The sequence below is a fragment of the Penaeus vannamei genome, chromosome 6 (genome assembly GCF_042767895.1).
Source record: "Penaeus vannamei isolate JL-2024 chromosome 6, ASM4276789v1, whole genome shotgun sequence".
In the NCBI taxonomy this organism is placed as follows: domain Eukaryota; kingdom Metazoa; phylum Arthropoda; class Malacostraca; order Decapoda; family Penaeidae; genus Penaeus; species Penaeus vannamei.
In genome coordinates this window covers 46653645-46663644 of record NC_091554.1, presented here as the reverse complement: position 1 = coordinate 46663644, position 10000 = coordinate 46653645, and the positions used below count along the sequence as shown (strand labels likewise).

At 53.1% G+C, this 10000-nt stretch overlaps 2 protein-coding genes across 2 annotated transcripts in view; both read left to right on the top strand.

Moving 5' to 3' along the window:
* The window catches only part of LOC113826842 (proline-rich protein 36), a 35616-nt gene extending 29579 nt beyond the window's left edge, over nucleotides 1-6037 (top strand). Inside the window, exon 2 of the mRNA XM_070123146.1 lies at nucleotides 2799-6037. Coding sequence (XP_069979247.1) covers nucleotides 2925-5516 — 2592 coding nt within the window. The 5' untranslated portion in view covers nucleotides 2799-2924 and the 3' untranslated portion in view covers nucleotides 5517-6037. The remainder of the gene's footprint in view (nucleotides 1-2798) is intronic.
* LOC138861992 (uncharacterized) overlaps nucleotides 1-10000 on the top strand; it is a gene marked incomplete at its 5' end in the record, with an annotated part of 18445 nt that overhangs the window by 3094 nt on the left and 5351 nt on the right. The window lies entirely within an intron of this gene.

Sequence of the window (10000 nt, the reverse complement as noted above, 5' to 3'; positions counted from 1 at the left end):
TCCCTCCCTCTCCTTTCCCCTTCTTTCCTTCCCCTTCTTTCCTTCCCGTGTCGCTCATTTCCCCGTCTCCCTTCTCTCCCTTCCTCTTCCACCTTTCTCCTTCTTCATTCATCTACCCCCTTCGCACTTCCCTTTCTTCTCCCTCTCTCTCTTCACCATTTCCTCCTTTCTCCTCTCCCCCTGTCTTCCTCTCTCCCTCTCCTTTCACCTTCTTACTATCCATCTTCTGCATTTGCCCCCCTTCTCCTTCTCTCCCCCTTCTTTCCCATCTCCCTTCTTCCTCCCTTCTCCCTCTCTCCCTTCCCCGTTACTCCCTCCCTCCCCCTCCCCCCGACACGCCACCCACCCCTGTCGCGTGTCCGGCGCAAAAATAGACAGCACGTGCTCCTCCCTGCCGCCGCTGTTGCCCGGACCGCTGTTCCTACGACCCGGGCGCCACCGGCCACCGCGTCCGCCTCGGCCGATCTGCGGACGGCGGCTCGACGGCATCGGACACCATCGCGGCCGGACGCTACCGTCGGCGTCATCATCGGTACCGACATCATCAACACAACACCATCAATATCATCAACATCGTCGTTAATATCAACACCATTATCATCAACACTACATCATTATCAACACCACCACGCCATCATCAACGCCATCACACCACCTTCAACATCATCATCAACACCACCATTAACATCATCAACGCCATCACACCATAATCATCAACGCTACCTAACCATCATCAACACCACAACACCGCCACACCACCATTATCAACACACAAACATCGGTATCGTCAGCAACACCATCGCACCGTCATCATCATCATCACACCACTATCAACATCGTCATAGCCACCATCATCAACATCAACATCGTCACCAAGACCACTGCCACTGCGACCGAACACCAAAACACCAACATCAACACCTCCACCACTACCAACACCACTGCGATCGAACAGCATCATTATCAACACCATCACGGACACTGTAACCCATCACCACAACTCATCACCACGTCATTCACCATATATGTAGTTCTTTCATGTGTTTCGACTCCTGTCAACCGAATTTTGAAATGTTGCTCCAAGTTATTGAAATGACGTTGAAATAGATGGATAAGTGGGATAGCGAGGGTCGTAGTAGGAATGGTGATGGCAATGGTGATGATGTTGATGGTAATGAAAATCAAGTTATTGTTGTTGTCTTTTTTGTTGTTTTATATTTTATTTATTTATTTATTTATTTATTTATTTATTTATCTTTTGTCGTGGTCATTGTAATGCTGTTGGTATTTATTTATTCATTTTTTTACTGTTTTGTTATTATGGTTTTACGGTCATGGTGTTAATTATAATCGTCATCGTCAGGTTGTTGTCATTATAATTATGATTATTGTTGTTGTTATTCTTGTCTTCATCATTATTGGTTCTGTTATCTATTTATTGTTATATTTATTATCATTAACGTCGATTTATCTTTACTGTTTTTTATATTGTGTTATTATTATTGTTTTTGTTGTTGTAGTTTTCGATGTTGTTTCCTGATCATGTTGTTATCTCCATTATCAACATGTGTGTTGTTACCGTCGTCGTTGTTGTTATGAATTTGTTTTTTATTGTTATTATTATTTTGTTGTTATTATTTTATTGATGTTATTTTTGTTTTACTTTTATTTTGTTTTCTTACTCTTGTTGGTAGTATATTTGCGTATTTATCAATACTGTGATAAGTTTTGAATCTTGTCTGCGCCGTCATTTCGTCTCAATCGCAACCAAACCATTATCCACCAAAGGAGAGATTAAGTCTTTCTTGCCAATATTAACGCTGAGGTTTGTCTCCGGTAGAGCGAATTTCGGTTCATTATCAGTGTAAAAAGATATGAATAAGATGAAATTAGCGTTGATTAAATATTCAGGGGATATTTTGGTCACCAGGAAAATTGGAAAAATGGGAAGGGGGGGGGGAATGTTTTAGTTGACTGAATTGAATGAATGAAAAACAGCGAGGATTCTGGTCGCCAACAGGTCAAAGTCAGATGGGAAGGAGATGTTCCTGAACGGGTAAAAAAAAAAAAAAACTCGTTGACTGGATTCAGAAACGTTGATAAACCTGATCACACACACGCAAAAAAAAAAAAAAAAAAAAACTCGTTGACTGGATTCAGAAAAGTTGATAAACCTGATCACACACACGCGAAAAAAAAAATAAAACTCGTTGACTGGATTTAGAAACGTTGATATTCCTGATCACACACACGCAAAAAAAAAAAAAAAAAAAAAAACATAAAACTCGTTGACTGGATTCAGAAACATTGATATTCCTGATCACACACACGCAAAAAAAAGAAAAAGGAAACAAAAAACAAGAAGAAAAAACGTTAAATGGAAAAGAAGATTAAAAAAAAAAAATTCGTCTGGCGAATTCAGAAACAGCGAAGGTCCAGAAAAAAAACAAGAAAAAACGTTGAATGGAAAAGAAGATTAAGAAAAAATTTCGTCTGGCGAATTCAGAAACAGCGAAGGCCCCGGTCACAGCTGCTCGAGTCTCCGGTCCTGGGGCAGGGAGCGCGGGATGCTCCGGGTCGCCGAGGAGGACACAGCTGGTCCAGGCGCGCAGGTCACCGCCTCGGACGCGTAGGATGGGATTTTCGGCCCTTGGCGGAAGGAGCGAAGGGCCGAGAGTGGAGTGTTTGTTCCGTGTGGTCTTTTTCTTCTCATTTCTGTTTCTTTTATTTCCTCTTCTGCCCTCTGTTTTGGCATTTTCTTCCAGGCGCTGTTGCTTTAAACGTGTGTTGCCTTCCAGCTTGTAGAAGTGATAGACAGGAGAACTTTTAGACCCGCGTGCGCCAAAGGCCGCGGGAAGTGCGCCATCGCCTAGCGGTGAAGGCGCCGAGAGCCTTTCGAGCGCCGCCCCGCGCTGGACGCCGCCATGCGCGCGTCGGAGGACAACGCGGACGATGAGTTCGTGTTCGTGGCCAACAAGGTGGTGACGGGGCCGGAGTGTCCTTCGGGGGACGCGCCCGCCGCCGGCGCCCGCGGCCCTCGCACCCTGCCGCGCCTCAACCACCTGCAGCCCATCCCCACCACGCTGGACCTGCAGCCCACGCCCAAGCCCTGGCGCGCCGTGCACCCGCCCACCACCACCACCGCCCGCGCCAAGGCCACGCCCCTCCCGCCCGAGCTGATCGAGCTGCTGCCGCCGCACCTGCGGGAGAACACGGTGCCGGACTTCGGCGGCTCCAGCCCGCCGCCCGCCGACGAGGCCGCGCCGCAGCGCCCGCCCCTGCCCGCCAAGTACTGCTCGGGCGACTACTACAACCTCGACGACGCGCCCGCGCCGCCCGCCTCGCAGCTCGCCAATTACGGCCAGCTGTCGGGTCTCATTCCCTCAAGTGCGCTTAACGGCGTCGCCGCCACCCACACCCACGCCCACGGCGGCAGGGCGGCCTCGTTTACCAGCACTCGGCCGCAGGCCCACGCGGGCGGAGCCCAGACCGCGTCGCACACCGCCCCCGCCGCCCTCGCGCTCACCGACTCCGGCATCAGCAGCGGAGGCAGCAGCAACAGCAGCAGCTGCAGCAGCGTCAGCAGTCGGAGCAGCAGCAGCAAGAGCCTCCCGAGGGAGGGCTCGCGCACGTCGCTCTCGGGGCGCCCCCTGCACCCGCCCTCGCCCAAGTTCGCCCGCGCGGCGCCCTCCCCGGCCCCGCCCGCGCCCGCCGCCGCGCCCGCCGAGCCGCTCCTGACGCGGGTCTCGTACACGGCGGTGCTCACGAGCGACGGCGAGCGCGCCTCCATGGTGCGCCGCCTGGAAGCTCTCACGCCCTCGCCCTCGCCGCTGCTCAACACGTTCCGGGCCGCCCACGCCCACCCTGAGCACCTCCCGCCCGAGGCGCGCCCGCACACGCGCCACGTGGCCACCGCCCACTCCACGCTCAACTCGATGGGGCAGACCAAGTCCACGTCCTCCACGTCGGTGACGACCCACGCGCCCTCGCCCTCCGCCACCCCTACCCACACGCCCTCACACACGCCCACCCACACGCCCACGCAGCGCCGCAAGGTGAGGGGCGGCGGGGAGAACCCGCAGAGCGTGGGCGGCCAGGGGCGGGCCAGCCCCTCCGCGCCCTCCTCGGCCGCCATGATCGCCCGGCAGGTCGCCTCGCCCAGACCCTACACGCCGACCGCCGCGACGCCCACGCCCCCCTCCCCCCGCCCGCAGTGCCGCCAGGTCAGCGGGCGGCCCCCCGAGATGGGCCCCGCCTCTCCGCCCTCGAGCCCGGAGCTGCGTCGGGCGTGGAACGTGGTGGGCGTGCCGGTGGTGTCCCCGTCGGGCTCCTGCACGCCGTCGGGGCGCAGTCCGGCCCCGAGCCCCGTGCCGCGCCCGCTGCCCGCCGCCGCCGAGCCCGACTCCATCTACGACAACCTGGTGGTGCGGCAGCCGCCGCTGAGCACGCCCACCTCGCGCTCCCCGCCCACGGCGAGCATCCCGCCCACCGCACAGCGGACGGGGGCGACCGCGGCGCACCGCCAGGGGCCGCCCGCGACGCCGCCGCCGCGCAAGGTCACGCAGTCGCCGATCGTCGGGAAGCCGCCCTCGCCGCCCATGCAGCGCCGGGGGGCGTCCCGGTCTCCCACGCCGCCGCCCGCGTGGGCGCAGCAGGGCATTCCCCCGAGAGCGCAGTACGTGCCCTACTACCCGCCCCCGGACGCCCACTGCGGCGGGTGCTGGGTGCCGGTCTGGGGGTCGTCCCCGCAGCTGTACCAGCCCCCGGGCTCGACGCCCGTGTACCCCGCCTACGTGTACCACGCGCCGCCCGCGGGCGTCATTTGCGAGGCTCGAAGCCGCAGTTGCGAGCGCCTCCCCGCCCGCCCGTCTCCGCCGTCGTCCCCGCGCAGTGGGCGGCGGTCGGCGTCCCCGTGGCGTGGGGGCTCGCCCTCGCCGGCCGGCGCCCGCCACTCTCCGTCTCCCGACCCTGTGAGTGGGCGGCCGCCGAGGCCAAGGCGCCCGCCCATGAGGAAGTCCAAGACCGTGGAGGTGGGCTGCCTGGGCGTGGGCCTCCAGCAGTCGTCGTCCGCCCCCGTGGGAGGGGCGAGCGAGCCCACGCCCCTGCCGGCGCACTCGATCACATACCTGCAAGGGCCGCCCGCGCCCGGCGTGCCCTCGAACCACGTGTACATCCACGCCCTCAACCACCAGGGTGCCCCTCCGTACCGCAGCTGCAGCCAGGGGCGGCAGCAGCACATCCCCAGCTTCGACACCATCCACGAGCAGCTGGGCAAGGTGGCGAACGGGTTCCATGAGCCCAGAGCGAGTGACGCGAGCGCCCCTGCGGCCGGGGGCTCCGGCCCGGGCGCCCCGCGCGCGCCCTCCCCCGCGGGCTCGTCCTGTAATTCCTCGAGCGTGTCCGTAGGCTCGCCGGGAGTGGCCAGGCTGGAACAGTCACAGATCTCAAAGCCAAAGGTAACGTACAAGTCCTCACTCTACAAGTGCATGAAAAATCTCTTGAAGCCGATACAGTAGTCGCCCCTGTATCTTGCATGAATCAACGTTTTCTGTAAGACGTGCCAGCACATTAGAAAACGCGCAGTTAGGGGAAACAAAAATAAAAGGAAATTGAACGACAAACCCGGATGAAGTATGATACAAATTACTCTCACGGACTTACTTCCGATCTGTGCGAACGATCATTGGCGTATGACAGTATTTTCAAACTAGCATCGAATTATAATCAATGTGGGAGTCGGTCCTCCCAAAATCACGTGACCTAAACAATCCGATTATGCTGAAGACCTGTTATGTGTCCAGAAGCAGAAAAAAAAAAACGTTTGTGACACAAGAAGAAAAGAAAGAATAGATACGAAGAAGAAGAAAAAAGAAGGTAAGGCATTGGTTTTGTTAATTTGCGTGTTCCGAAAGTAAATAACAATAGCATGCCTTCATTCACAAAGGAAGGTAGATGTTTTCAAATGGATTTCGTGACCCTGTTTCTCCCGCTCATTGCTTTTCACCCCCTTAATCACGCCCCTCCTGCTTTGGCTTTCATATTCCAGTCTTCGTACTGCTTCTGACCCCCCCCCCCCCCCCCGGCCTGTCACCCTCTTAGGACCGGCTAATTAGTCGGGGACGCATGGGGGGAGGGGTGGGGGTGGAGGTTAGGGGAAGTCTGGACACATTTTCTGTCTAGCAACTTGTGTCATATGATTAGAGAGATTTTTTAATTGTATTATTATTATTATTTTTTTAATTGTATTATTATTATTATTTTTTTTTTTTTTTTTGGGGGGGGTATCAGTTTGTAGATGAAAAAGTTTTTATAAGCTTTTTTTATAGAGAGAGTAGCTGCTGTCTTAAGCAAATGTATATATAGCGATTTTGTAAATATTATTGAAGCCTGTGTAGGTTGCAGTGTATTTTGCTTGATTTTTTTTTCGAATTTTACATTTCCAGAAAAAATAAATAAAATAAAGTTATGATCGAACTATGTATTAATTAATAATCAGTAGATACATTAGTAACCATCTGATAAATGAAACCTTTAGTATGGCTAGATAACACCGTGTCCCTGTTCTTTTAATCGTATCAAGAACACCTATTTTACACACTCACGCCAAATTTACCCGGCCTGTGTTTGCAACTCTTATCGGGAGGAGGACTTGACCAGGTCATCTTTTAGGTCATCGAGGTCATCCGGAGAGAGGTTTCTTAATCTTCTTTTGAGAGTGATTTGATTAGGTCGAAACTAATGATATGAATATTTGTTTTATTTAATTTTTTTTTTTTTTTTTTTGGGGGGGGGGGCTATTTCTTGTCATCAGATCTGTATGATGAAACATAATCTTGATTCAGGTTATGAGGAAAATCTTTCTCATATACACACATTTCATATGTATATGTGCGTGTGTGTGTGTGTCTGTAGATATATATATATATATATATATATATATATATATATATATATATATATATATATATAAAATAAAATAAAAAAAGAAGAAAAAAAAAAATATATATATATATATACATACACATACATATACACACTAGTACATATATTTATATATATATACATATATATATGTGTGTGTGTTTGCGTGTGTATGTATGTATGTTTGTTTGTATGTGTGTATTTATGTATATATATATATATATATATATATATATATATATATATATATATATATATATATGAACACAGATGCAAAGTAAAAACAAAAACAAAAAAAGAAAATCGTATCCGTGTTTGATATAGTAAAACGTGGCGTGCAAACACCGTAGACTTGTGACCGCCGCCACCTCACGCCAACCTGACAGCAATTCGCAAGGATGACGTGGCTCGTGGCGCGGCCGGGCACTTCACCCAGTTGCCACGGTGCCATAAGTCATGCCCCTCTCTCGCAGGCAGTCGCTTCGAGCTCTCTCGCTCTCTCTGTCTCTCTTTCTCTCTCTCTTTCTCTTTCTGTCTCTCTTTCTCTTTCTGTCTGTTTCTCTTTATCTTTCTGTCTCTCTCTCTTTCTTTCTGTCTCTCTCTCTTTCTTTCTGTCGCTCTCTCTCTCTCTTTCTGTCGCTCTCTCTCTCTCTCTTTCTGTCGCTCTCTCTCTCTCTCTTTCTGTCGCTCTCTCTCTCCCTCTATCTCCCTCTCTTTCTCTCCCTCCCTCTCTCTCTCTCTCTCCCTCTCCCTCTCCCTCTCCCTCCCCCTCTCTCTCTCTCTCTCTCTCTCTCTCTTCTCTCTCTCTCTCTCTCTCTCTCTCTCTCTCTCTCTCTCCCTCTCCTCTCCCTCTCTCTCTCTCTTTCTTTCTGTCTCTCTCTCTTTCTTTCTGTCGCTCTCTCTCTCTCTCTCTCTCTCTCTCTCTTTCTTTCTCCCGCACACCTCAAGAATCTCGGGTCTCCTTCTCGTCCTCCTCCTCGAGGTCCTTGAGCCCGGATCTGAGTCACCGACGCCGAAGATGGTCCTCCTCCTCTTCATCTCCTCTTCTTCCTCATTCTCCCTATCCCCTCCTCCTCCTTCTCCTCCCCATCCCCTCTTCTTCCTCGTCCCCTTCCTCCTCCCGATCCCCCTCTTCTTCCTCCTCCTCCTTCTCTTTGTCCCCATCCCCCTCTTCTTCCTCGTCCCCCTCCCCATTTCCCTCCTTCCTCCCCCCATCCCCCTCTTCCCCCTTCCTCTCCCCCATCTTTCCCCTTCCTCATCCTCCTCCTTATCCCCGGCGGCGAGCGAAAAGCGAGATGAAAGGAGGCGGCGAGGGCGCGGGAGAGAGGCCCAGGGGCGTGCGAGCGCCGAACGGGAGATTCCCCCTCCGACGACGGCTCCGGCGCGGCAGACGGGGGCGGGGCGGGGCGACGAGGCGTTGAATCAGCGTCTAAACCCAGCGCTGAGCCGTTCGGAGGAGAACTCACTCTGACGCGGGGAATGGCCGGCCGGGTATTTTCAGTGTCTCCGCCGCCGCCGAAGCCGAAGCCGCTGCCGAAGCCCTGGTATTTACGGGTCGGGCATTCGGTGTGGTTCGGGGGGGGCTCGGGGTCTCTCGGGCCGGGGATGTGGGGTCCTTCTGAGGGCGAGGAAGAGGGGGGGTCTTGGGAAAGAGGGGGTAGGAAGAGAGAGAGAGAAAGAGGGGATAAGAAGAGAGAGAGAGAAAGAAGGGATAGGAAGAGAGAGAGAGAAAGAAGGGATAGGAAGAGAGAGGGAAAGGGAGAAGGAAGAGAAGGAAGGGAGGGGGAAAAGGAAGAAAAATGGGAGGGGAGGAAGAGGAGAAGGGAATGAGGAGAGAGGAGAGAGGATGGGAACAATAGGGAAAAGGAAGAGAGAAGGGGAACAAGAAAGAGGAAGGGGACGGGAAGAGACAGGAGAGTGGGAAAGGAACAGGAAGAGAGAGAGAGGAGTGGGAAAGGAACAGGAAGAGAAAGGGGAGGAGGAAGACATTTAGGAAAAACAAAACTCGCTGGACAAAGTATGTGTGTGTGCGTTTGTGTTTGTGGAGATGGGGGGGGGGGGGATACCCGCGCGTACATGCGTATAAATACCCACACACAAACCACGCACACCCACAAGATAAAAATAAAAAAGAAATAAAGACAAGCGAACACATTAACAACAAACTCGAGAGAGCGAGAGCGAGAGCGAGAGCGAGAGAGAGAGAGAGAGAGAGAGAGAGAGAGAGAGAGAGAGAGAGAGAGAGAGAGAGAGCGAGAGCGAGAGCGAGAGAGAGAGAGAGAGCGAGAGAGAGAGAGAGATAGACATTAAACTCGAGAGAGAGAGAGAGAGAGAGAGAGAGAGAGAGAGAGAGAGAGAGAGAGAGAGAGAGAGAGAGAGAGAGAATAGACATTAAACTCGAGAGAGAGAGAGAGAGAGAGAAAGAATAGACATTAAACTCGAGAGAGAGAGAGAGAGAGAGAGAGAGAGAGAGAGAGAGAGAGAGAGAGAGAGAGAGAGAGAGAGAGAGAGAGAGAGAGAGGAGAGAGAGAGAGAGAGAGAGAGAGAAAGAATAGACATTAAACTCGAGAGAGAGAGAGAGAGAGAGAGAGAATAGACATTAAACTCGAGAGAGAGAATAGCGAAGAGAAAAAACAGAGAGAAGATCGAAATTAAATAAAAAAAAAAAGAAAAAAAAGAAAAGGGAGCGAGAGCAAGAAACGCGAGCGAGGAGTTTACGCGAAGTGCTATTTATAGTGTGTTTACACCCTCGCCCCTCGCCGCGCCACGCTGGGGGAGGGGGGGAGCGTCTGGCCGGAACGCTGTGGCACTGAGGGAGGGGCGGGAGGGAGGGGAAGGGGGGAGGGGGCAGGTAGGGGAGGTAGGGACGGGAGGGGGGAGGGAAGGGGGCAGGTAGGGAGGGAGGGAGGGAGGGAGGGGTGTAGTGGTGTTATGGCGGGAAGGGGAAGGGTGAGGGGTCAGGTAGGGGAGGGTAAGGACCGGGAGGGGGAGGGAAGGGTTCTGGTAGGGGAGGTAGGGAGGGAAGGGGAAGGAATGGGTCAGGTAGGGGAGGTAGGCAGACGGAAGGGTGGGTCGTAGG